At 40.8% G+C, this 27,487-nt stretch overlaps 1 protein-coding gene across 2 annotated transcripts in view; it reads left to right on the top strand.

Annotated features, from left to right (window-relative positions):
• Positions 1-27,487, top strand: part of AGK (acylglycerol kinase) — an 88,550-nt gene that overhangs the window by 59,496 nt on the left and 1,567 nt on the right. For both annotated transcript variants that reach the window (XM_070464780.1, XM_020894846.2), the window contains exons 10-15: positions 9,983-10,062; positions 13,000-13,057; positions 17,065-17,212; positions 17,631-17,725; positions 24,046-24,116; positions 26,330-26,414. In XM_070464780.1, coding sequence (XP_070320881.1) covers positions 9,983-10,062; positions 13,000-13,057; positions 17,065-17,212; positions 17,631-17,725; positions 24,046-24,116; positions 26,330-26,414 — 537 coding nt within the window. The remainder of the gene's footprint in view (positions 1-9,982; positions 10,063-12,999; positions 13,058-17,064; positions 17,213-17,630; positions 17,726-24,045; positions 24,117-26,329; positions 26,415-27,487) is intronic.

The raw sequence follows: 27,487 nt of genomic DNA, 5'->3' as shown, positions 1-27,487 counted from the left end.
AAAGTAATGTCTGCTTTTTAATATGCTGTTGAGGTTTGTCAAAGTTTTTTTCCAAGGAGCAAATATATTTTAATTTCATGGCTGCAGACACCATCTGCAGTGATTTTGGAGCCCAAGAAAATAAAGTCTGTCACTGTTTCCATTGTTTCCCCATCTATTTGCCATGAAATGATGGGATTGGGTGCCATGATTTTTGTTTTTTGAATGTTGAGATTTAAGCCAGCTTTTTCACTCTCTTTTATCAAGAGGCTCTTTAGTTCCTCTTTGCTTTCTGCCATAAGGGTGGTGTCATCTACATGTCTGAGGTTATTGATATTTCTCCCAGCAATCTTGATTCCAGCTTGTGCTTCATCCAGTCCAGCATTTCTCATGATGTACCCTGCATATAAGTAAGTTAAATAAGCAGGGTGACAGTATACAGCCTTAATATACTCCTTCCTCAGTTCAGAACCAGTCCATTGATCCATGTTTGGTTCTAATTGTTACTTCTTGATCTGCAGGCAGGTTTCTCAGGTAAGCTGGTCTGGCGATCCCATCTCTTTAAGAATTTTCCACAGTTTGTTGTGATTCACACAGTCAGAGGCTTTAGCGTAGTCAGTGAAGCAGAAACAGATGTTTTCCTGGAATTCTCTTTGCTTTTTCTGTGATTCAGGGGATGTTGGCACTTTGATCTCTGGCTCCTCTGCCTTTTCTAAATCCAGCCTGACCCTCTCGACGTTCCTGGCTCATGTACTGGTGAAGCCTGGCTTGGAGAGTTTTTACCATTACTTTGCTTTGGGCTCCCCTGGTGGCTCAGACGGTACAGCTTCTGTCTCAGTGCTGGAGACCCGGGCTTGATCCCTGAGTCGGGAAGATCCCCTGGAGAAGGAAATGGCAACCCGCTCCAGTACTCTTGCCTGGAAAATCCCATGGACAGAGGAGCCTGGTGGGCTACAGTCCATGGGGTCGCAAAGAATTGGATACGACTGAGCAACTTTACTTAACTTTTTGCTAGTGTGTGAGATGAGTGCAGTTGTGTGGTAATTTGAACATTCTTTGGCATTGCCTTTCTTTTGGATTGGAATGAAAACTGACCTTTTTCAGGCCTATGGCCACTGTTGTGGCCAAACTTGGAAAACAGCAGTGGCTTTGCTGGCATACTGAGTGCAGTACTTTCACAGCATCAGCTTTTAGGATTTGAAAAGGCTCAGCTGGAATTCCATTACCTCCACTAGCTTTGTTCGTAGTAATGCTTCCTAAGGCCCACCTGACTTTGTACTCCAGGCTCTAGGTGACAGATCACATCATGGTTATCTGGGTCTTTAAGATCTTTTTTTGTATAGTTCTTCTGTGTATTCTTGCCACCTCTTGATATCTTCTGCTTCTGTTAGGTCCATACCTTTCCTGTCCTTTTTTGTGCCCATCTTTGCATGAAATGTTCTTTGGTATCTCTAATTTTCTTGAAGAGATCTCTAGTCTTTCCTATTTTGTTCTTTTCCTCTATTTTTTTGCATTGATCCCTGGGGAAGGCTTTCTTATCTCTCCTTGGTGGTTCTTTCAAACTCTGCATTCAAATGGGTATATCTTTCCTTTTCTCTTTTGCCTTTCCTTTCTCTTCTTTTATCAGCTATTTGATGGTATCCTACTAGCCATTTTGGGGGCAGTTTGAACTTCCAAAAGAGTAATGCTAGTGGAAATGATGAATAAAATAAATAATGAATAAATAAAAATGATGAATCCTGAATCTACAGTCGTATTATAGAAGAATCACCAAATTGTGTAAGTTATGACAGAATTAGAGAATTACCATTTGGCAGTCACTAATGAAAGTAATGAAGTAATTCAAGCAGAGATCATCAGTGGATGCTGCATACATTGAATGAAAGGTCGTTGAGAAACAAATATCCTCACAGTCTCAAATTATGCCAAATTACTGTACTTAATCATTACAAAGGGAAAAAACACCTTTATCATAGAGAGATCTAGTATACATCACCTTATCCAAGTGATCAAACAGCATCACCAGTAATGGGATAGATGAACTTGTCTGCCTCCTGATATGATACATTGAGAAAGACACAGTGTCCTATGTAGTGTCTTGCCCAAAACATTAATCTTAATCTGATTGACTCTAGATCCTGAGAAAACAATCAAATCCAAGTTGTAGGACATTCTAGAAGCAACCACTGATTTGGCTTCTTCAAAAATATCAGTGTCATGAAATCTTCTTCTAGAAGATTTAGTCTTGAGCAGTTAAGGAAAACTAAAGAATTATCATAATTAAGATATGAGATCTTGGATTAGAAAAATGAAAAATTAGAGTCAGCTATAAAAGATACCAGAGATATTTTAATGTGGATGATATATGGTGCCATGGTGTTATGGTTATGTCTGTATATGTCCTTGTTCTTAGATGCATGCTGAAATTTTTTGAGTGAAATGTCATGAAGTCTGCAGTTTATTTGCAAATGATTTAACAATTCTACAAACTGTACACACACAGATAAAGCTAATATGAGAAAATGTTGGCATGGTGAAGCTGAGTGTGAGGTAAAAATAGTGTTCATTGCACATATAAAATGTTTTTTGGTTTGACATCTTACCAAAGGTAAAATTTTGGAGGGAAGAAGCCCCAACAGCTATTCCAGATTCTTGATCAGAATTTTCTAAAAAGGGTTCAATTCCTGGAAATTGAAAAGGAAAAGATACTCTCGCTTGATAGCAGTTAAGTATCTGTTCCTTTGTCATCTATATTTCTCCCCATTCCCCCCCCACCACCAAATAATCCTGTAAACAGAGCCAAATAATCCTGTAAACAAGTGAATCCCTCATACTTCGCTCAGATTTGGCCTTAAAAATGTGCCAGCTGTATTCAGGTTGTCCTCCAAAGGTTATGCACATTTTATATTCATGCAAGTTTCCAAGTATCTTCTTCTGTAGAAGGCTCCACACTGTGTCACGATTCCAAGCTTCAATCCTAAAATGTCACTCTTGTTGTATAGCCTGTTTATGTGCTTGTTTACAGTTGATGAACCCGTGAGCTTGCAGTCTGTCTTCCTTTTATTTTCCTTGTTCTTTATGCAGTGACATCTGCCTCTCCACCATGACCTTGCTGGTCAGGGTAAAAGTGATTTAAGTTGCAGTTGAGTCTTTAGCATCTAATAAAGCTTAATTGTTTTCACAAAAGGTACAGAAATGTTAGGCTAGAAAAGGAAACTACAGATCAGCATCTATGAAGATATTATTCTAAAATATTGTTACTATCACAGGAATGAATCAGGGTCTTAATAACTGAGTGAGTTACTTAATAACTGAGTGAGTTATTGCTTCTCATTTATGTGTGAGAAATTATACATTCTGAAATAATTAGGATTTAACTGGAAATTCTTGACTGTGCTTGCATTTAAATGTCTTATCTCCTTTGTCTTTTTCTTTCAAATATACCAATTCTGTGAATTGATAAAACCAGAGTCAAATTTACCACGTATTGGTAACACACCTCAGGAAGCAGAAAACTTTTAAAATCAATTCCTAGAAAACAAAGTATAGTAGCCCCTACTGTGGTTGGTTTCTGAGGCACCCAGCTAGGCTGAATTTGTCTTTTTCTTTTTTCTTTCTTTCTGGAAATTGCCTTCAAAATGCTGGAAAGCATTATAGATGAAGCCTGATACCAGATTCCTCTTCTTTTAAAATACAAATTGAAACACAGTTAAACATATAATGGAAGATTCTCCAAAGATAAAAGAAATGGCCCTTAGAAGCTCTAATAGTGCTTTGTATTTTCATTGTAGAGTGTGAATTCACATCATAGGGCCTCTAACTCAGTGAGAGAGGCAAGATGTTTATTAGTGTTTTCATGGGACAGATTAAGAAATAAAGGGTTATCTCATCATAGACTAGCTGTGCTGGTGACAAAATGAGGGTTTTCTGTCTTATGGGCCATTGCTTTTTCCTTCAGTGCTTTGTCCAGGGGGGATCACTGTTTTCCTATCCCACATAGATATATCTACAGTGCCTTGAAATGGACTTTAAAGTAACTACTGGAAAGTTTTTTGGAATTCTTTTTGGTTCTTTATTTCTGGTCTTTTGGTTGGACTCAGACTCTGCCAACCCAGAACCAAATGAGGAGGGTGGGGCAGGTGGTAAGAAGTGAGAAGCTCCCCACCCTCCCCACTCTGTCGTTCCTGGCTTATCATGTGGCTTCCTTCTGTGAAAGCCGCAGCTCAGATCCTTCTCATGTGATGATGCTCAGGGCTGCTTTAGAGCTCCTTCTACCCTGGGCTTCCCTGATGGCTCAGTGGGTAAAGAATCCACCTGCAGTGCGGCAGACCCCGGTTCCATCCCTGGGTTGGGAGAAGGGAAAGGCTACCCACTCCAGTATTCTGGCCTGGGGAGTTCCGTGGACTGTATAGTCCATGGGGTGGGACACGACTGAGCCACTTTCACTTTCTTTGCCTTGCTTCTTTTTTCTTCATCTAAAATCCCTAAGATTCCTAGATCAGGCAGCTGTCTGGTTGACCAGGATGGTTTTCTTTTCACTGTTCTGTTCCAGCCTGCTCTCCCAGTTACTTTCCTCTGCAGAGCACAAAGCCATTCCGCCCAGGGAGTCAGTCTGTCCAGGGGAGCCTCTGACTTGGTGCAGTATGTCTCTTCTGCTGCTAAGGTCTGGCTCTGCACCATCTTTCTGTATCCATTCTTGTCCTGTGACCTCTCCATCTCATAATCTATCAGCCAGACCTTCACTGACCTCATATACAGTGATGCTTTGTCTGTTGGCTTCCACTCTATGCATCTGACCTTGCTTGTTTTTCCTGGACTCATGTGATCTCTAACTGGGACCACTCTCTTCGCTACTGACCCTCAGACCTCTTCTAATCCTGAAGGCTCTGTACCCGTCTGTTGCTCTAGACACTTCACACTCCTTTCCTATTGTCCAGAGCCCTTTATACCACTTGCTAGAACAGCGCCTCAGGTCTGTGCAACCTTAAGGTTACAAGGCTTTTCAGTTAGTCTTAACAGAATAGTCCCCAAATTCTTCCCCTACGTGAAGAAAGGGAAAGTGGTTTTAGAGCACCAGTCAGGAAATCTTGAATATTTATCTCAGAACTGCTTGCCTCTCTACATGCTTTAGAATAGCATTTCCCCATGGAATATATTATACTTATGCAGGATGTCTTTCTAGAGAGGGCTGCACAAATGATTCAAGAAAACTGTATATTTTATTTCTCCTTTTGGAAATTTATAATGTACATTAACATATGAAAGACTCTAAGAAGAACTGCAGTCTACATAACTTGTTTCAAGCCAAATGCATTTGCTATTTCCCAGCCTATTTCAACATGGAATCTTCTGACATCAAAATCATCATCATCAGATGTAACATTTAAGATCTTAAAAGACATTTGGGAAACGTTCCCATGGATACAGCATACTGTTCACGTAGTGTTGTTTCTCTCCCTTAGGCTGGAACACTCTTTCTCCTCTTGTTTCTTTCCTTTCTCTCTCCTCTTCTCTCCAACCTCCCTAATCCAGGTTCTTTCTTTTTTATTATTATTATTCCTTTTAGGAGAAGGACTGGTGAAATCACTATGGTATGCACTTATTATATTGTAATCTAGTATTCTTCCTCAGTTGAGGGACCTGGTTTCTTTCTCTGTTTTTAATTAGCATGCATCTTCCCTAGTCCCAATACTGTATGATTCAGCCTTGTTCATTTTCTTTCAATCCTATATGGTGTTTGGGTCACTGTTGAGAACCTCCTACGTATATCTGCAAAAATTATAATGAATAGATAAAATAATCCAGGATTCATATAGATATAGATGTATATACAGATATACACATGTATATATGCTGAATCAAAAAATATAGATACATTGTATTAAAAAAAACTTTCTACCCACTACTTCCTGCCTGTGTGAACCACCAGTCTATTTTCTGTATCATCTATGAGCTTGTTTTTTTTTTTGTAGTTGTTAGGATTTTTTTTTTTTTTTTTTTTTTTTTTATGATTCCACATGTAAGAGAGATCATACAGTATTTTTCTTCCTCTGACTTATTTCATTTAGCCTAATGCCCTCAGGGTCCATCCATGTTATCCCACATGGCAAGATTTCATTCCTTATTTTCTGACTGAATAATAATAATGAGCGTGTCTGCATGTGTGTGTGTGCGCACGTACCACAGTTTATCCATTCATCTGTCAATGGACACTTAAGTTGCTTGTGTGTCTTGGCTATTGTTAATGATGCTGCAGTAAGCATGGGGTATGTATATCTTTTGAGTTGGTGTTTTGTTTTTGGATGAATACCTAGAAGTGGATTTGCTTGGTCACATGATAGTTCTATTTTTAATTCTTTGAGGAACTTCCCTACTGTTTTCCATAGTGGATGCACAAATTTACATTCCCATCAGCATTCACAAAGGTTCCCTTTCCTTCACGTTCTTAATAGCATTTGTTTTGTTATCTTTTTGATAATAGCCTTTCCAATAGATGTGAGGTGTTACCTCACTGTGTTTGATTTGCCTCTTCTGATTAATGATACTGGGCATCCTATTGGCCATCAGTATGTCTGTTCCTATGCTTTGCCCGTTTTTCAATTGGATTGCTTCTTTTTTTCTATTGAGTTGTATGAGTTCTTTAAATATTTTGGATGTTAACCCCTTATCAGATATATGATTTGCAAACATTTTCTCTCAGTCATTTGGTTACCTTTTCATTTTGTTGATGATTTATTTCCTTTGCTATACGGATGCTTTTTAGTGTGATGTAACCCCACTTATTTATTTTTGCCTTTGTTGCTTTTGCTTTTGGTGTCAGATTCAGAAATCATTGCCAAGACTTACGTCAATAAGCTTACCCTCTACATTCTCTTATAGGAATTTATTGTTTCAGGTCTTCTATTTCAGGTCTTAATCCATTTTGAGTTAATCTTTGTATATGGTATAAGCCAATAGCCCAGTTTCATTCTTTTGCATATGACTGCCAGTTTCCCTAGCGTCATTTACTGAAGACATTGTCCTTTCCTCATTGTATATTCTTGGCTCCTTTGTCACAGGTTAATTGACTATATATGTGTGGGTTTATTTCTGGGCTGTCTGTTCTACTGATTTTTGTGTCTGGTTTTATGCAAATGCCATGCAGTTTTAATCATTACAGTTTTGTAATATAGCTTGAAACCAGAAATTGTAATGGCTCCAGCTTTGTTCTTCTTTCTCAGGATTGCTTTGGCTTTTTGCATTTGTGTGTGTGTGTGTGTGTGTGTGTGTGTGTGTGTGTGTGTGGTTCCGTGAAAATTTTAGGATTATTCTGTTTCTTTGAAAATGTCATTGGAATTTTGGTAGGGATTACATTGATTCTGTAGATTGCTTTGGGTAGTATGGACATTTGAACATCAATAATTTTTTCAATCCAGGATCACAGAGTATCTTCTCATTTGTTTGTGTCACTTTCAGTTTCTTTCATTAATGCCACGTAGTTTTCAAATTTCACCTCCTTGGTTAAATTTATTCCTGGATACTTTATTCTTTTTCATGCAGTTGTAAATAGGATTGTTTTCTTTATTTCTCTTTCTGATGTTTTGTTATTAGTGCATAGAAATGTTACAGGTTTTTGTGTATTGATTTTGTATCCTACAACTTTACTGAATTTATTTGTTACTTCTCTCATGTCACATACAAATAGTGACAATTTTTCTTCTTCTTTTCCAATTTGGATGTCTTTATTTCTTGTTCTTGCCTAATTGCTCTGGCTAAGACTTCCAATACTATGTTGAATAAAAGTGGTGAGGGTAGACATCCTTGTCTTTCCTGTTCAAGATCTTAGACAAAAGGGTTTTAGCTGTTTACTGTTGAATAGGATGTTAACTGTGGTCTTGTCATATATGGCCTCTATTATGTTGAAGTGTGTTCCCTTTATACCCACTTTATTGAGAGTTTTTTTTTATCATAAATCATTGTTAAATTTTATCCCATACTTAAGTGTGTTCCCCTTATAGCCACTTTATTGAGAGGTTTGTTTTCTTTTTATCATTAATTATTAATGTTGAATTTTATCACATACTTTTTCTACATCTAGTGAGGTGAACATATGATTTTCACCCTTCTTTGTGTCAATGTGTCAGATCCCATTGACTGATTTTAAGATGTTGAACCATTCTTGTGCCCATGGGATAAATCTTACTTCATTATGGTGTCTGATCCCTTTAATGTATGGTTGAATTTGGTTTGCTAATATTTTGTTTTGGGTTTTTGCATCTATATTTGTCAGGAATATTGGCTTTTAATTTTCTTGTGTTGTCCTTGTCTGATGTTGGTATCAGGGTAATGCTGGCCTCATAAGGTCGGTTTGGAAGAAATCCTGTTTTTTGGGAGCATAGGAGAAGGATTCATGTTAATTCTCCTTTGAATATTTGATGAAATTTACCAGTGAAACTGTCTGGTCCTGGATTTTTGTTTGGTGAGAGGTTTCTACTGATTCAGCCTTCTAACTAGTCATCAGGCTGTTCAGATTTTACCTTATTCTTTAAAATACATGGTTTGTCTTAGAACTTATGTTTTCCCTGACCATCTGTCTCCTCTGTTCCCTCACTCATCATACAGTTGCACCTACCCTGTACTTTCAAAATACTTGGTACACATCTCTATTCTTTGGACCTACTGCATGTTCGTATTGCCTGTCTCTCTATCCCCTCATTATACCTTGAGCTTTTTGAGGACAGATATTTTTTATTGCTAGTTCCTACTGTATACTATAAATATCCTTAATGATTCATGGAAAAAATGATTAAATGAATGATTAATAGAGTGAGAAAGACTCAGGCCCTGCTATCTTCCACAGCATGCACTTGGCATCCAGGAGACTAATACATCCTTGCCTTGCCCATCATGACTTAATCTTACCATCACCTCTTTGCTCTAGTATTTCTCTCTTCGCTCTGCTGTTTCTTCTCTTGCTCAACCAGGTACAGAGAGCAGAAAAGCAAGTGTGCTTCAATGGATAGACAAGCGAGGAGTGAGAGGCCAGTGTCTTTTCCTTGTAGGCTGGTCCTATTTGTGTATAGTTCTCCTAGAAGACCCTTGCTTGTTTCAGCATAGCGGGAACAGGAGTGAAAATGGGACAGACGTCCTCTCCTAAGAAGACTTAGACACTTTCTCTCGGCTAGCAACTTAGAGTGCCAAGAGTCTCCTCTAGTTCCTAATCTTCTGCTTACACTGGTTCTACTGATGGCACGCTGGAAACTGACCTGGTTCTGTGCACGGTTAGCAAATTCTGTGGAGCTGTGTCTAGCAGTTGGCAGCTCTCCTTAGAATGTGGGGGTACCTTTGGGCTTTTGCTGCAATTCTGAGCTGAAAGGGAATGTCCCTTTCAAAATTCAGGTGTGTATATTTTCATCTAGAAAAAAGCCCAGCATGGAGTATAAACTCTTAGAGGCAGTGGCATTGTTAATGTTTATTTTCTATAATAGCTATTGCTAAACTCACTGATTTATTAGAATTCGGTGATTATAATATGCAGTATTTGGCCATAAAGCACTGAATTAAACCCGAATCACTTTGCATCCTGGTTTGTTAGGACAAATACCTGGCTGTATCTTCAGAGACTCGGGTGAAACATTCTGGAGTACATACCAGAACTCTGATGATCTTGCTTGACAACTCTTGGCACTCCATAGAGAACACAGGTTTAAGTTACCTTGAACAAGTGAGAGAAGTTCTGGCTGACCTGACTAATTGGTCCAAGAATCAGCATAGTGATTACAGTCTGAAGTATGATACCATGTTTTCTTGCCAGCAGATTCATGAGGCCTAATACATGAACGTTAGTTTCATTTTATTTCATACTTTTACTGAGCACTCAAAAGAGTTCATTTCTTAAATTTGGAACATCCCTTTTGGAATTTTGTTTTGATGAAACATAGGCCATGAATGTTTGCTGGCTACTTACCTGTAGAGGATTCCAAGTTATTGTCATAAATTTAAGTGACATGTATTTAACTTCCAGGGTGAAAAGGAACAGCCTGTGTTTGCACTCACCGGCCTTCGATGGGGATCCTTCCGAGATGCCGGCGTCTCAGTTAGCAGGTAGAAGGGCGCTGGGTTAACCAGTGGTGGTTTTTAAACACCTTCTTACTCTGTCCCTGTCTTTGAGGTTTCAGTATACAGTGATCTCGGAATACATGCAGTGGGCCCGGTGGTTGAATTATGTATGAATAGCAGAAGTGAAGTTTACATTCTGTGTGCAGAGAGGCTGGGGGAAGTCCCAGCTTCTTCCATGCTGGCTGAGTGGTAGCTCAGGATGAGCAGTGTCCACCTCTCTTTCTAGACATCGTATTTGACCAGGGGTTGCGGGGGGAGGCGGCTCAGCTAGACCAGAGGGGCACTGGTGTCGTCTCCTCCCACTGCCTGCTTAGCTGGGTACCAAGTGCAGGGTACCACTGGGGCTGCAGCCTCCTGGAGCTCTGACAACCCTGGTTGGAAGGCCCCCTTTCCCCCAAGAGGTGTTCTTTCTGAAGGCCGAGCGGATTCACCGACCCCAGGCCGCCTCCTTCAGAGGAGGGAGGAGGGCAGAGACCTGGGAATGCTGGAAGGTGGAAGAAACAGGCCTGCAGAGGAGGCGATGAGAGGGCTGCTGGTGGCTTTTCATGGCAACCTGCTTATTTTTGGAGGATTCATTGTGGAGCATAAAACTGCCGGCTCGCAAAGAGGGCTCGAGAGGCCGCGTGGGCAAGGCTTCCTGAGGTGGGGCTGGAGGAGACAGGGCGTGAGGTTCGCTCCTGGCTGGTGGGCGTTATTTTCTTTCTTTACCTCTTCTTGACAACACATTTACAGTGTAAATGAGTGATGATTGATCTCGCACACAGCTTTTATCAAGAAAGCTCGCTTTCACTTTGTAGGCATTCTCGGCACATTTTCTTTACAGAAATTCCTCTCATTTGTCCCACATGGTTATTCTTGCTAATGACGTTCCTGACAGTGGACTGTCAAAGGAGAGAGACCACTGAGTTACATCACACACTGCGTTCTTTTGTTTGCGAATGTGCATGGTTATCTTCATTCCGAAAGTCATCTTGTATCTTATCTGTAATCTCACATGCCAGCAGTTTACTAAGAGGAATTGCTCACTTTCCCCTGAGAAAGTCTAATAAGAGCAAATTGCTCTTTCTTTTTTTGTGGCCACACAATGTGCTATGTGGGATCTTCCCTGACCATGTGGGGCTCCCTGACCAGGGATGGAGCCCACGCCCCCCTGCCGGAGAAGTGCAGAGTCCTAACCACTGGACCGCTGGGGAAGTCCTACATTGCTTTCCAAGTGTATTGAGCACAAGCATAGGTCAGCCCTTGAGGAATAGCACACACAGGCCCATATTCTGTTTGATTTCTGAGCATGGAATTTTTAAATGCTGGCTGTTGTTGTACCTGGACTAGAACCATCCACTGAGTCACCATGTGTGTTACGGGAGAAACTGGGGGGGGGGTGCAAGAAGCCATTTCCTAGCTGGCCTTGCACAGTATCAGTTCAGAATAAAGTTACTTATTTATTTCTAAATCAGTTTGGAAATAAACTACCTTGGTTGGGATGTGTTTCTGTCTGGCTACCCTGGAAAAGAGGCAAAGCATCAAGTAAGCTTTCAAACAAAGTAACAGAAACAGAAACATGAGATGATCAAAGCCGTCATTAATGGCCTTGTGGTGCTTACTGGGATAATAGTTAGAATCGTTCTGTTCTGTTCATTGGATGACTAACCTCCATATTCTGGTGTTCAAGACCAACTTAATCCATCATCACTCCTAATTACCGAGTTCTATGTCTTTGCTTTGAAATGGCAACCCACTCCAGTGTTCTTGCCTGGAGAATCCCAGGGACAGGGGAGCCTGGTGGGCTGCCGTCTTTGGGGTTGCACAGTCGGACACAACTGAAGCGACTTAGCAGCAGCATGCCTTTGTTTAAAGCTTTTGCTCTGGCAATTACTCTAAGCGTTTCCCGTACTGTTACTCCTTGTCCTGCCTAGAATGACATCCTTGCCTCTTTCTTGTGTCTGCATCCAGCCCAGGTTTCTAGGTCTCACGCCCTCACTTTATTCTTGTCATGTGTTGTGCAGGTGTGGCTGCTCCCGTGATTTAAGGCCCGTAATGATTTCTTGCACCTTCTTGACTCTCCTTACCAGTAAATAGTGATCAGTTTATACCATGTCATAGAAATATGTTTATTTGTCGTTATCTGTTATATTTGGGGGCCTTATCTTCTCAGAAGCCCTCAAAGGCAAGAATTTTGTACTGATTATATTGCTTCTGTTTCCTCCGTATACATAGTAAGTGCTAAATGAATGCATATTGATTCGGATTGAATAGGGAGCGGTTAACATGAGCTGGGAAGTGAAAGACATTTTAAGAGAGAAGTCTACTTTATGCCACTTTTCTAAATCCAACCAGGCATCTTTTTCTCTTCAGTAGCTTTTAGGAATTTAGCAATATGAAGTAGACCCTCTTTACTCCCAGATTTCACATTTGCCATGTTGAAGCTGCATAACATGAGTAATGTGAAATTACGCTGATTTACAGATTTTAATTGTATGTTTGTGTATTGAGAGAGAACGCGGTGTACAGCATGCAGCCATTTAGCTCACGAGTAATATATCAGCACCCGCATCTACATCTCATCGTGGCTTTATCACTCTCCACTCATTCGGAATGTGAACTCAGCTGTGTTCCATGGTGGAAAGTACATATTACAGTGATACCTGTGAATTTAGAGATTCAAGGAGACTCTGATTATATATCTCATAAATTGCAAGGATTTAGCTGCTGTATAACTAATTACGTTGTTTGACGTGGTATTCAAATGCAGATTAAAAACTTAACTATAATACTTTTTTATGCTAAACCACAATCTCCAAATCTCCAGAGCAGACACTCCTGGTAGAGGTGTAATTCTAATGTATTATCTGTCCTGAATGGTATCTAGCACATTGATAGCTTTTTTTAATATTCTAATCAGATTTTTATCTTGCTCTTTCTCAGGTACTGGTATCTTGGGCCTCTAAAAACCAAAGCAGCCCACTTTTTCAGCACTCTTAAGGTAAATGCAGGCTACAGTATTGAAATTTGACCTCTGGTATTTTGTTATTCCTTTGTGATGTGTGTATTTGGAATTTTTAAAACTTTCTTGCTATAGATGTATATGGCATGCTCCTAAAATGGGGCCTATTTACTTACACACAAATGCAGATGGCATTGTTGTTTTGATACTTCTCATCTGCCAACTTATTCTCTATTACCAAGCCCATATTTAATTTCATTTTAGTATTTCACTTCCCTTTGTTCACTCACTCTTACCAAACAAACCTTGAACACAGTGACCTGTATCTCATTACTTACTTGCAAGTGTGTCTGTATTAGTATCTAGAAATGAACTGAAGATTTGTATATGAATACACCTAATCATATAGGCTTGTGTATAATATAGTAGGCTTCAAACAATGCTTTGTGCTTCAAACCGTGCTTAACTAGCCAAATATGTGTAGTGGTTGCTGCATTGGACAATACAAGTATGAGACCGTTGCCGTCATAAGAGAAAGTTCTATCAGGCTATGCTGTTGTAGGTTATATGATGAAAAATATTGGTATAGAGAAAAACTCAACAATGTATGTTAAAGAAAACGCTAATAGAAAAGTCATAGTTATCTTGTACTACATACCATGTTGCGCTTTTATGCACATGAGGGTAGTATATTTACAGTTTGAATCTGAAAATTGGCAGATGAAGTTTCAATGTAGTAAGGAGTTTGGTTCTATCTAATGTTAACATTCAGAGTATCGAATGGGTTTGGAATTAAAGAAGTAATATATGTCCATTGGAAGACATAGCTCCCTTTACCCAGAGCTATCCAGTTATTCATTAACAAAGCCATTAAAGTACTAGGGGTAGCCAATCTATGTGATTACTAAGATGAACTTGGGAGGGTGGGGAGCAAGGACTTTCTGTGCTTAAGGCAAACTGTGTGAGTAAAATGCATGACTGCTGTTACTTGGAGGAGTAATTTCATTGATGGAGTATTCAGGAAGAAATAGAGGAGCTCTGTATTTAAGCTGTAGAATCTGGGACCATATAAACTGTTTCTATCATTTCTACAGCAAACAGTGATTGCATACCTATTGGGTGGCAAGCCCTGCTGTATATTTGGAATACTGAGTCAAATAAGATAGGTATCATGCCCTCAAGAAGTGTTCAGATGCCAGGAGTGAGGGCCTGGTAAACCAGCAGTTTGGCAAATGCTAGGAGAGAAATAGGAAAGAATAAGATGGAAGCAGAGAGGAGGAGCATTTACCTCTGACTGAAGGTCAGTAGAGTCAGCCCAGAGAAGGTTACAGTACTTCAGCCAAATTTTGAAAAATATACAGGACTAGATAAAGGGCATTCCAAGTGCAGGGGTCAGGATGTGCGGAGTCACAGGGGTGTGACATGGTCTTTAATTATGGCCAGCGTAGTGGAATGGCTTGTGGGCTTACGGCAGGTTTTGACGTGGGATCTGACCTTTATCATTAAAGCACTAGAGGGTCACTGGATCTTAAGCAGGGGAATGATAGGAGCAGGCTTTCACTTTGGCAAGAAATTGTTTGGCAGCAGAATGGACAAGAGACTGGACATTGGTAGTTACAGGCAAAGGTATCAGATAGAAGATTGTTAACACGATCCAGGTGAGGAGAGATGAGGTCTCGACAAGGTGGTAATAGTGAACATTGACCCCAGAGCATTGACTAAAGAGGTACAATCCTCTTTGGTCAGAAGGAGCATGGAGTATTCCCAGATTTCTGGTTTGAGGGGCTAGAGTTTGGTAACTAGAGTTTTCCATGAATGCTGATAATATTAGAGTTGGATCACGTTCATGAAGAAAGGTGAAATTCTCAGTTTGGCACATAGCGAGTTTAACATTACCAGTGGTACAGACCAGTGAAGTCATACAATTATGACTTAGATCTGGAATTCAGAGACATCTGGGCTGAAGAAATAGCTTTAAAGGTCGTAAGTGTATGAGTGGCATTGAGCTATGGGTTTGTTAAAGTTACTGTTGAGAACAGGTGGGCACAAATAACCATCATTTTAAAGAGCCAGAAATGATGCCCAGAAAGTCCAGAGAGAGTCTGGGAGGAAGTACTGACATAGAAGCCAATGAAAAAGAGAACTTCCGGAAGACAGCGAGATTTTAAGCAGCAGCAGCAAAGAGCAAGAATAAAGAGAGGAAAGTAAGGACCCATTGAATCTGGCAACCCCTGCAGGTTTGGTAACATCTTAGGTGGGGGGCCGAAGCCAAATTGAAGACAGTTCAGGAATAAACTGGAGGTAAAAACTGGAGGCAGCAGAGCCAGTCCTTTAAGAAACTCTACTTTGAAGGAGAGGAGATTAAAAACAGCAGAAGGTACTGAGAAATAGGGGTCAGTGGAGCATTCTGGTGTTTTGGTTGTTTTAAATTAGAGAGCTGTTCATGTGTTTACTCCCTGAAGCAAAAGTGAAAGCGAATGGGAGGAGAAGAGAGAAAGGGCACAAAAAACATGACTGACTCGGCCAAGTCCGTGAGCAAGAGGAAGGGAGTGGATCAAAGCCCTGGACTAGCCTCGGACAGGGGGAGGGACACCTTTTCCCTTGAGACAGGAGAGCAATAAAACAGAGGTCCGGATGAAAACACATTTGTAAAGAGGTGAGGCAGTTCACCCTGATGTCCTTGTATTCTCTCTGAATGGTAGGAAGCAAGGTGATCTTTTGAAAGCGAGGTGGGTGGGGAATTTGGAAGAAGGATGAAAATAGGAAGGTTTAGAAAGATTATCAAGTGACATAAAAGACCTTAGACCAAGAACTTGCTGTGATGTGGGTATCCTCACTTGGGTGGTTGTTTTCCCTGTGTCAGTACTCAGCAGGAGTGCCTTATCTCCCCCTCTGATAATATTGAGCCACTATGTAGAAGTACAGACACTTAGTGACAGATTGATCCAGAACTGAGGCTTTTCAGGGAACCTGTTAGAGAAGGAAGACAGTGAGGGCCAAAAGTGATAGAAGGATGATGTAAAATCCCCTGTTCACCTGGTTGGTGCTGAGGACAAATGGAGTGGCCCCGAGCTGGGATTCTCCGAGAACCAGGTGTGGTTAGGGTCTTCAGGGGCCCCCCGTTCATAGCCCTCTCTTCCTCCTCTGACTTTGAACCAAGTTATGAAAGCAAAATGCAGAAACAAAGCAGATGAAAATTGATATACCGGCTTTATCAATGTCAGCAGGAGTGAAGGACACAGTGTGGATACATGGTCACAATCTGATTTCCTCACAGTCCAAATTGGATTTCTCCACTTAAAAGACCTCCATCAGGACAGAGACTGCTAAGTAAGCCCAGTGCATGAGGAATCAATGGATGTGTGACTCTGCAGGACTCTGATCACTTCCAGAGAAAGAAGAGAAGAGGTTGGGTCTTTCTGGACCTGGGAGGAGTAAGAGATGGAGTGAGAGAAGTCAGAATTAATTGTTACTCTTTTGTAATTCACCACTTGGAAACTTGAGAACAAGGGAGTCGTTCACCCTGAGGGCCACTGGGCACAAAAATATCAACTGGAAGAATGAGGGAAGTGATTAGCGAGTGGGATACCAGGGCTTTAGACTTCTAAGATGGAGTAGTTCTGGGTACCGATACGGACTAGGATGTGGAAATGGGTTGCTGTGGTAGGTTGGAGGCAATGTCAGGGGTTGAGAGGCAAGGGTATTATTTTAATAATCCTTGAGGACACTGATGAGACCCAGGATGGTACTGGACTCGGGATGCCAGGAAGAAGACAGATCTGGGGTGTGAGAATGATGGCCTTTGAGAGCAGAAACCAGGAAGCCCTGGGCTGGATTTCGAGGCCAAAGCAGTGTGGCCTCCGAGTGGAACATGCGTCCCAGAGTGAAGGAAGTCTGTGATGCAACTAGATTTCATCAGTCTCATGTTTATGTCACCATCTCTAAATGAATGATAAATTTATTATGGTGTGATTCTATGCTTGCTCATATTGAGAAACCCCAAGAGTTTGTAATTGTGTTGCATGATTTTTTCCCTTCATTGAAAGGAGTGGCCTCAGACTCATCAAGCCTCAATCTCCTACACGGGACCTACAGAGAAACCTCCCAGTGGAGCGGAAGAGACCCCGCCCCGGCCCTCTTTGTACAGGAGGATATTACGGAGGCTCGCGTCCTACTGGGCACAACCGCAGGGCGGTGAGCAGCCTGGGATCTGGAGGCTGGAAAGCCCTGGGTAGCTCAGGACTGCCTGAGGCAGACCCCACACGAGTGTCCAACCCTCCCGGAGTGGGGGAGGCCCAGGCTCAGACCAGCAGCAGCAGCGTCCCGTGAACGGGGACAGCCCGTGTCGTTCCTGACTCCCAGTGACTCCCTCTTTCTCTCGCCAGCCTTTGTGTTACTGTAGCTGCTTTTGTTGGGATGTCTCAGGCCTAGAGATTCCATTTTGAACCTGGCTCTTTATCCCGTGTATCAAAAGTATGAGATAAAGAAAATTAAGCCTGGAAGTCCACAGACTGGCTTGGGAGGCCATCTGAGCCGCTGGCAGCTGGCCGTGGGTGGCAGTGCTGAAATGTTGGTGGGAGATAGCTGACCTATGTCGGATGCATTCACACAGCCCCGCAAGAGGTGAACCCAGAGGTCTGGAAGGAAGTGCAGCTGTCCACCCTTGAACTGTCCATAACAACCCGGAACAGTCAGCTTGACCTGGCAGTAAGTGTGCTTTTTTTTTTAATTAGAAAAGCATTTCGGAAAAGTGACAAAGGCTACAAAGGCGGCACACTCTTCTAGTAACTTGGTGTTTTTATTTTTACCCTGTTGGGGGAGAGAGGGGTCAGGAACAAGAGGATGTGGGGTGCCTTTGAGGAATAATAGCATGAGAAGAAACAGCTGAGTGAAGAGCCTAAAAGCTTATGGGGCTCTGGTCAAGTATCTGTCACCAAGCTTTCTGCCTTGAGAGAACTAAGGGCAAAGGGCCTTTAGGAGTGGAGTTAGTCTACTCCTGTTTGTCATAGGAATCAAAAGTTGCAGAACTTTTGCTTGAGTAAACATCTATTATTTTTGTGACTGTATTAAATATATAGATTTAGATCTCCAGGGAAGGAAAAAAAAAAAAAAATATACATATATATATATATATATATATACACACACATACACACACACACACACACAGATATCTATTTGCATATTTTGAGTCCAATCTGTTGACATGGACTGTCCAATATAGTAGCCACTAGTCACAGGTAGCTGTTTAAATTAATTACAAAATAAAATTTAAAACTCATTTCTCGTGCTACATGTCAACTGCCATATGTGGCTACTAGCTACCATATTGGAAAGCACAAATATAAAATATTTCCACAGTGCAGAGAGTTCTCCTGGAGAGTGCTGATATAGACAATAACGCTAAAAAATATTCTGAAATAAATCAGAGGTTAGCAAACTGGTCTGCTACCTGTTTTACTACAGCCTGCAAGCCAGGAATTGATTTTAAGTTTTTAAATGGTTAGAATAAAGTCAAAAAAGGAATGATATTTTGTGATAGGTGAAAAGTATACGGAACTCAAGTTTCAACATCCGTAAGTAAAGTTTCACTGGAACAGAGCTGTGTTCATCAGTGTCCGTGTTGTTTGTGGCCATGCTTGGGCGGCAGTGGCAGAGCTGAGTCATTGTGACAGAGACTGAATGGCCCCCAAAGCCTAAAACATTTACTCTCTGCTCATCCACAGTAAAGGTTTACTGACCCCTGGTCTAGAGGAAACCTCAGTAGTTTATGTTAATGAAGATGCCATCAGGAAAGTTATTCTTAACTATGGACCAATACTTTGTTTAGCTTTTAAGTAAATCATAGTAGTATGTTCACAATTGACCTGGTCAGTCTGAAAATTGGCACATGGAATTGAACGTATGAATGTAGTATGGTGAGTAAGGGAGAGAAGTGCAATGGGAAGTTTGATTCCAGTATTAATATGCAGAGTGTTGGGTGACTTTCTAAATGTAAAACTAGTGCATGTCTTTGTACAACATTTGGATCACATAGCTCTTTTCACCTTCTAAATTGATTCCAGTTGGATTAAAAGGTTAAATGTAAAAAAAAAAAAAAAACTATGAAAGTACTGGAGTGAAATCTTAAGTGATTATCAACATAAACTTGGGAGGACAAGACTAAACCTGGCACCTGAGGCAAAAATCACATTGATGCATTTGCATACTTCTAATACAAAAGAAATAAAAATTTTAATGAAAATTGGGGAAAATATTAGGATGTGATAGATGCAGAGTTAATAGCTTTCCTTTATAGTAAAACTGTTAGGATAGTCAATAAGAGATGGGCAAAGGATTCATATAAACAACAGGCAGAGGACAAAAACAGAAATTCACAAAGGAAGTAAACATGAAAAAAAAAAAATCACTGGTATTTACTACATGATAAGCACTGTCCTAAGAATTTTACATAGTGTCATCACATGTAATCCTCATAACTATACTATCAGGTGGGTATAATGTCTGTCTTAATTTCATAGGTAAAGAAAAAAATACTTAATATCAAAGAAATACAAATTAAAAAAATAAATTTGAATGGCTGTAAATTATTTTTTTTCCCATTTATTTTTATTAGTTGGAGGCTAATTACATCATTGCAGTGGAATGGCTGTAAATTAAAAAGCATGCTGTTGTTCAGTGTGGGTGGGGAAATGGGCTGTCAGGTATTACTGGAGGGGAGAGAGCTTGGAACACCCTTTCTCCATGGCATTGTGGCAGCATATATGAAGCATCTGAAATCCAAGCATACCACTGGCCCTGTTAAGCATATTTCTAAAAATTTATCCATCAAAAATAATCAGATGATATATGAAGACAATCCCTTATTTCTTACATAATGGGATTCTGGAAATGTTGGTGAAAGTGAATGTATTAAGGTTAAAAAATACTCTGTTAAAAAGAAAGATAAGATTTCTAATTATGCATTTCCTTTATACCCAGTCTCTGATGATATGTATTTCCAGTGTTTTGTTCATGTTCTTTAACCTTGTTCTTTGCTCTGATGATTGAATACCAGTGAATGGATTGAGTTCAGCAACTAGGTGATTGTGGCTCGAGATTAGCTGCATTCAGAATGCTGAAAGCTTTTTATCTTTGTGCCAATTACAAAAGTATATGATCCTGTGCTGCTTATCACTGGCAGCAGCGCATTCATTTTCTTTTATTCCAAAACCTCTTTGTAAAAATAAAAGCGAATGCAATAAAATATTCAAAGACAATGAAGCTGCCATGTAATAGCTCAAAATGTTCATTTATCATTTAAAAAAAAAGTCCATTCAGAGTCTGAAAGAAGCTTTAGGGGTGTGGAATGTTTGAAAATTAGGATCTCTTGTAGAGCTATGTTCACTGTATTTATCATGGCAAAATACATGAAACAAACTAATCAGGCAACTGATTAAATAGATTTTGATGTGTTTAGTTGCTCAGTCATGTCCAACTCTGCGCAACCCCAAAAATTGTACCTGCCAGGCTCCCCTGTCCATGGAGTTTGAATACTGAAGTGGGTTACTACTTCCTACTACAACAGATTTTGGTACATGATGTTCTCTACCGACATGGAAAGATGTTCGTTGTATATTTAAATGAAAAACCAGGTTAATATGATTTGCATCAAAAGATTTCATATATATGTTAAAAAGAAATACTCCCACCTCTAATTGAATTTTGTGAATGATAGAGGGTGAAGCTCTAATTTTATCTTTCTTCCATATAGAAAGCCAGTTGTCCAAGCATCATTTATTGAAATGTGCCCCATCCCTACGCCCCTCTCACTGATCTGCAGTAAACCTGTCATACATCAAGAATTTGTATACATGGGGATGTTCCTAAGTCTACTCTGTTGCTTTATTTTTCTATATTTGTACTAGTATTTGCTTGTCTTAATTATTAGTTTTAGAGTAAGTCCCTCTGTTTTTCTTCTTAAAGGGTTTCTTGGCTATTCTTGGCTCTTTGACTTCAATAAATCTCTTGGAATGTTTAAGTTCTACATAAATATCTGTTATAAAATCGATCAGGATTCCATTGAACCTGTAGATCAATTTGAGGAGAAATGACATTTTCTACAACATTGACTCTTCTGTCATATAAACATGGCATATCTCTTCATTTATTTAGGCTTTTAATGTCTTTCAGTAAAGTTTTATAGCTTTCTTTAACATTTTGTCTTGCTGAGTAGATTCCTGGTTATCTTAATTTTTGACGTTGTTGTAAATAGTGTCTTTTAAAATGTCATTTTTTAACTGATTTAGTAGATGGTCATGTAATTGATTTTTTTATATTGATGCTGTACCAGCAACCTACAATTCTTATCATGTTTATGGATTCCTTTAGATTTTCAATAGATTCAGTCATACCAACTGCAAATGGTGCAGTTGATATGATTTTTTTCCTTTCAAATACTTACCCTTATAACCTTTTGCCTTATCACATTGGCTAGGACCTCAGTACTAGGTTGAACAGAAGAAGTATTGGCAGGAGTCCTTGTCTCATTCCTGATTTAGAGAAAAAGGCTTTACTGCTTCATTCTTGAATTTGATGTTTGTTTGTGTGTTTTTTTTAATAGATAGCCTTTATCAGATTAAGGAAGTTAATCTTAGGAATCTTCCATTCCTATCCTAGTTTGCCAAGAGTTCTTATCACGAGTGGTTATATAATTTTATCAAGTACCTTTTCAGCCACTACTGAGATAAGGCTTTCTCACTGAGTCTGTCGTATTACAATACATTGATTTCCACACTTGCACGCTTTACAAAAGTCAAATCCTAGACTCGTATAGATATCCACTTACCCCTTTTGATGTCTAATATACATTTCAGTCTTGACATGTCCTGAGCTCCTGATCTTCCCTCCCACCCCTTGAAAACTGCCTTATTCTCACTCTTCCTCCAGCGCAGCTGATTGTAATTCCATTCTTTTAGTTGTTCAGGCCAAACATTTTGGATACTCCGTGTCCACACCTGAAACCTCCGAGCAAATCCTAGTGGCTGCACCTTCTGTTCATGAGTATTGCCAGCACGTCACAGCCTCCGCTGCCAGCTGTTCCAAGCCAGGGTCGTATTTTAGCCCAGTTATCACAATAGGTTCCTAAGTGGTCTCCCTGCACCTTTCCTGCTCCTCTAAACACAGTAGCCAGGAGAGCCTTTAAGAAAAAGCACATCATCTTTCTATGCTTAAGACCTTCTGGTGGCTTTTTGCTTCGCCCAGTCTAACGGCCAGCTTCCCTGGAGGGTGGTCCAGCGTCCATGCTCTCTGGTTTAGCCTCCTCTTGTCTCCTTTTCCCACTCTGCTCCAGCCATGCCAGCTCCATGTTGTCAGACCTGCTCCCACCGAAGGCCCCGGCCCTGCCAGTGTCCTTTGTGTGGATTGCGCATCCCTAGACCAGTGGTTCTCAAAGTGTGGGCCTTAGATCAGCAGCAGTGGCATCGCTTGGGACCTTTTCACAATGAAGATTCTTGAGGCCCACCCCAGATCTATTGAACTACAAGCTCTGAGAATGGGGCCGAGTCTGAACTTAACAGCCACCTTGGTGACAGTTCTTGAAGACTGCCCTGGGTTTCCACAGCTCCTGCACCTTCTTCAGGTGTCTGCCTAGAGGTTACCTCGTCAATGAGGCATACCTGGGCTCCTCTTTAAAAATGCCACCAACATCACCTTTTATCTCTTTTATAACATACTTATAATATTTCTGATATACTCTATACCATTTATGCTAATATACATACTCTCCAGCTTGCTATTTTTATACTGATATACTCTAGCATACTTCTAATATACGTGATCATTTATTACTTTATTATGGTTGTGTTTTGCTCATCCCTTCCGCTTTCTCTGGTAGAATGTAAGTTCTTTGTAGGCAGAAATATTCGCGTTTCTGGTTCATTGAGGGGACCCTAACACTTACAAAAGTTCATGGTACAAAGATGACAATAAGTCGTTTAGTAAGAGGTGACCTTAGAGCAGAGTTATCCCTCTGTATTTTGTAATTCCTGGTTGAGATGTAAAGTTGTGCTTTGGTTGAGCCCTTTAATCTTGGGCAAAGGCTGACAGCTTGCAGAGGCCTGGGGAAGACCCTGCGGCTATGAATTTTGAACCTTTCCAAAAAGAACGAAATTCTATTTGAAGCAGACCCAGAAGGATTGGGATTGATTTATAGAGGGCCAGATTGTATTGCTCGCTACCAACTGGTAGTAAATTTCAGTGGTGGCCAAAGAACCAAGTCTGTTTTTTTATGCCACTTCCTTGTAGCTTAGTTCTTCCAGAACATTCTGTGGTTGGGAATGCAGCATTTTAAAAACATTTGTTGTTGTTTAGTAACTGAGTCATGTCCCACTCTTTTTGCGATCCCTTGGACTGTAGCCCGCCAGGCTCCTCTGTCCATTGGATTTCCCAGGCAAGAATACTGGAGAGGGTTGCATTTCCTCCTTCAAGGGATCTTCCCAACCCAGGGCTCGAACCCACAACTTTTGCATTAAAAACATTTCCATTCCATGGCATAAATGGATTGCTGCTCTTCAACTCTGGTCACTCACTAAGTCTGCATACAGAGAGTTAAAAAAAAAAAAAATCCAGATACTTCACACCAAGAAGCTGATCAAGCTGGTGTGGTGTGATGCTGACATGCAGTGAAGATGGAGACTTGCTGGGGGAGAGGCTTACAGGGAGAGGGCCCTCGAGACTGTAACAACTGTGATTATCAGCAAGTGACAGAACTTGACCAACCTCTAAACCCGAGTTTTTACCTAGTTTATGTATGTAGTAAAAAAAAAAAGCAATGGAGATGAATTTTATGGTATATAAATTATGCTTCAGTAAAGGTCTTAATGTGAAAAGAAAGAAGAAGGACTGAAAATATACTCAGGATTAAGTCATTGAAAGTCAAGTCCCTTCTGTAATACACAGCTCCAACCATAACCCTCCAAGGCTAAGAGGGCAACAGGGTCCATAGGCCAAAATTCAGAGCATTAATGTTAGTTTTCCTAACTTTTCAGAGCAAAGAGGACTTTATGAACATCTGCATGGAACCCAACACCGTCAGCAAAGGGGACTTCATCACTCTAGGGTAAGTGGACTGGGGTTTGTAGGCGTGAGGCTTTAAGTGGTTTGTATTCTCAGACTTTACCAATCCGAGCGCCCACAAAGTCCAAAGCAGAGATCTCACTGAAGACTTGTGTGGTTTGGCAACTGTAGCACCCTTTTGTTTTTTGGGTTGGCGTGCGTAGTGCACGTCTCCTAGTTTGGCCTTCCGCTTGCATTTTGGGAAGATCGGAGTTTGGGAGCTGACTTGGTCTTTTGACTGAAATGACAGGAATCAGTGTAGCATGGTATCCTGCCCAGAATTTTGGCCTCAGGGTCAGAACTACTGGATACAAATCTTGACTTTGCCACTCACTGGCCTCATGATCCTTTACTTTCCCTGGATCCTGGAGTGGAATAACATAATTGCCTCTCTCTCTCAGGGTTATTTTTGAGTCTCATATGAGGGACTGTGTGGGCAAAGTCTTTATAAGCATGAAGTACTTCACAGCACTGGTTACCATTCGTCAGCTCACCTTGCCTTTTCCCAGGTCATTAATGAAAAGGTATTGAGTACCTTGGACATCTTCCAGACTTTTTTCCCTTTTCCACTACAAAAGACCCTCCCAAGTCCTGTCTGATTTGTTAAGCCATACCTCTGCCAGAGTTTTATTGGTTAAGGATGCTCTCGGCCTTCCGCCAGACTTCAGAGCAACTGAGAAGGCTGTGTGTTACCATGCCAACTGGAATCTGCTCCATTTTTTCTGAACTCTGTCTCGGAGCTCCCTCTCGCGCCCACGTAAGGATTAGACATTGCTGCTGCAGCGGCCGGGTCTCCATGACTACCTCATTCTCTGCCAGCACGGGCGCACAATGTCTTTGCTCAGTTTGTGTTGTTCTCGCCTTGGGTACCAATTCTTCAGATGCTGAATAGCTGCTTCTGCAGCCTTTGATTCACTTGCTGTAACTATAGTAAAAGGGAGAAAGGGAAAAAGTCTTTCTTCTCCTAGGAAGGGTCCAGAAGCTACACAGTGTCCCACAAGCCTGTGGGACCAGCTATATTCGAATCTCCTTTATAATGCTGACATCCAAAACCAGAAAGAAAAACTGATCATGTTGCTTAAATTAGACAAAGTCATTATGGTGCACATGGTTGCTGTCATCATCTGCAGCAGCAGCAATAACATGGTTTCCTTTTGGTCTCTACAGGAAGTGAAATCAAGCCGTGTCTGCTTCCTCTGAGTATCTGATTAGAACACTGAAAAGTTGCTTTAGAAAACCGATGATGTTTCATCAAAAGAATTACTATTGTTAATTAATGATAAGTGATGTGAAAGTCACTCAGTCATGTCCGACTCTTTGCAACCCCTTGGACTATATAGTCCATGGAATTACTGTACAGTCCATGGAATTCTCCAGGCCAGAATACTGGAGTGGATAGCCTTTCCCTTCTCCAGGGGATCTTCCCAACCCAGGGTTTGAACCCAGATCTCCCGCATTGCAGGTGGATTCTTTATCAGCTGAGCCACCAGGAAAGCCCAAGAATACTGGAGTGGGTAGCCTATCCCTTCTCCAGTGATTAGTGATGAAGATGGACTGATTTTTATAGATTAGCTTTTACCCATTTCCCAGTGACTCTGACTAGCTGCAGGGTGTATATACAGGGGAGGGGGGTGGGTAGGGGTGTGTGTGTGTGTGTGTGTGTGTGTAGAGAGAGGCTAATAGTTTTATTCCAAAGCCATGTAGTCAGGTCAAGCTGCAGTATTCTAAGTAGACTGTTTATATCAATACGGAGAATCATACAAAAGCTGCTAAGGTTGGTTGTTCATATAAATCCATCTAGTTTAAATCAGAATACAAAATAATTCTCTTTCAAGTAACAGACTCACAAGAAGTACCAAATATCAAAAGTTTAGTACTTTTTTCTAAAGTATTTCATTTCATTCCAATTTTTAAACTTGGGATTTTTAAATAGCCCAAGAATTAGGTATACATGGAACTACTTAAAGATCAGTTGAGAGAAAAATCAGTCTTCATGCACAGTTCTGTTCAGTAAATAAGCCTTCTCAATCTGGACTGTATCTCAACACTAAGCAAGAAGCACTGGGGGAAAAATTATTCACAGAACCCCCATGGTTCAAGAGACTGTGAGTCCATGTATTTGATTTTACCCAAAGACACGCAGAACTTGCTTTGTTCTGGCAGTTGAATGCAGTTGCCAGCACTGGTTTCCAAGGTTGCTTTTTCCTGTACCAACAGAAGTAAAAAGGTGAGAGATCCCGAGCTGCGTGTTGAGGGCACCGAGTGTCTCCAAGCCAGCCGCTGCACGTTGCTTCTTCCAGAGGTGAGCTGAGCTGCCCCACAGCTGGGGGTCTTCTCTCTGTGGTCTTCCTTTCTGCTCTTTTTCTCCCTCTTTCCTATTAACAGACCCTTCCTTAGGTACCTCACACATGCTGAGTGCTGTGCCGGGCTCTGGGTTATATTAAGGGAGATCCAAAAAGATGGCAGAAAAGCCCCTTCTGAGTCACAGGTTTAGAGTTTGGCTCCTGAAGACTTCCAGTGTTGTCAGGCCAAGGTTCTGTAAAGTGATCCTTCAGTCTCCTGAACTTTTATTTTTCTGAATGTAAATTATGCGAATGGTTACTATAACAACCCACAGAATTCTCCAGTTTGCAAATGTTCATAGTGAATTCTAGCTTCACGTTTTTTAAAAATGATCTGGAAGCGTTTTCAGGATGGCAGTAGATTTTTCTGTACTGGGAAATGCCAAGCTATGTGGAATAACCTATAAGTGGGGGAAAAAAGTTAACTACAGATGGCCTCTGAAGACTTGACTGTTAAACTAAGGTGGTCAAAAAGGACTGTAGGTAAAATAGAAGGTGTCCCCACAGTGGATGGTACCATAGTTTCAACACAGCAAATGTTGACTTAAATGCATGAGTTATGGAAGGGTTTTCTAGAATTTGTAATATTAGTGGTGCTATACCTTAGGTATAAAGGTAAGTAAGTCCTAAAGAACAACCATGAAAATAATCGAGTGGCTGTAATGGCTTTCCTAAGAGAACTGGCTGTGTCGTTCACTTTTCATTTGGGCAAGATTAGGGCCGAGAAGGACATACACATCTTACGTGAATTCCTTAAAGATATGACAGGACCCTGTCTTTCAATAAGCATTTGAAAATGATAACCTTGTTTCACAAATCCCAAAATACTCTGGGAGGAGGCAGAGTCCACTTAAACCTTTTTCATGGTGCTGAAGTGGAAGTCACTCAATCACGTCCAACTTTCTGCGACCCCATGGACTCTTCAGCCCATGGAATTCTCCAGGCCAGAATACTGGAGTGGGAAGGCTTTCTGTTCTCCAGGGGATCTTCCCAACCCAGGGACTGAATCCAGGTCTCCTGCATTGCAGGCAGG

Source organism: Odocoileus virginianus, chromosome 1, assembly GCF_023699985.2.
Source record: "Odocoileus virginianus isolate 20LAN1187 ecotype Illinois chromosome 1, Ovbor_1.2, whole genome shotgun sequence".
In the NCBI taxonomy this organism is placed as follows: Eukaryota; Metazoa; Chordata; class Mammalia; order Artiodactyla; family Cervidae; genus Odocoileus; species Odocoileus virginianus.
This window is presented reverse-complemented; position numbering and strand designations above follow the sequence as displayed.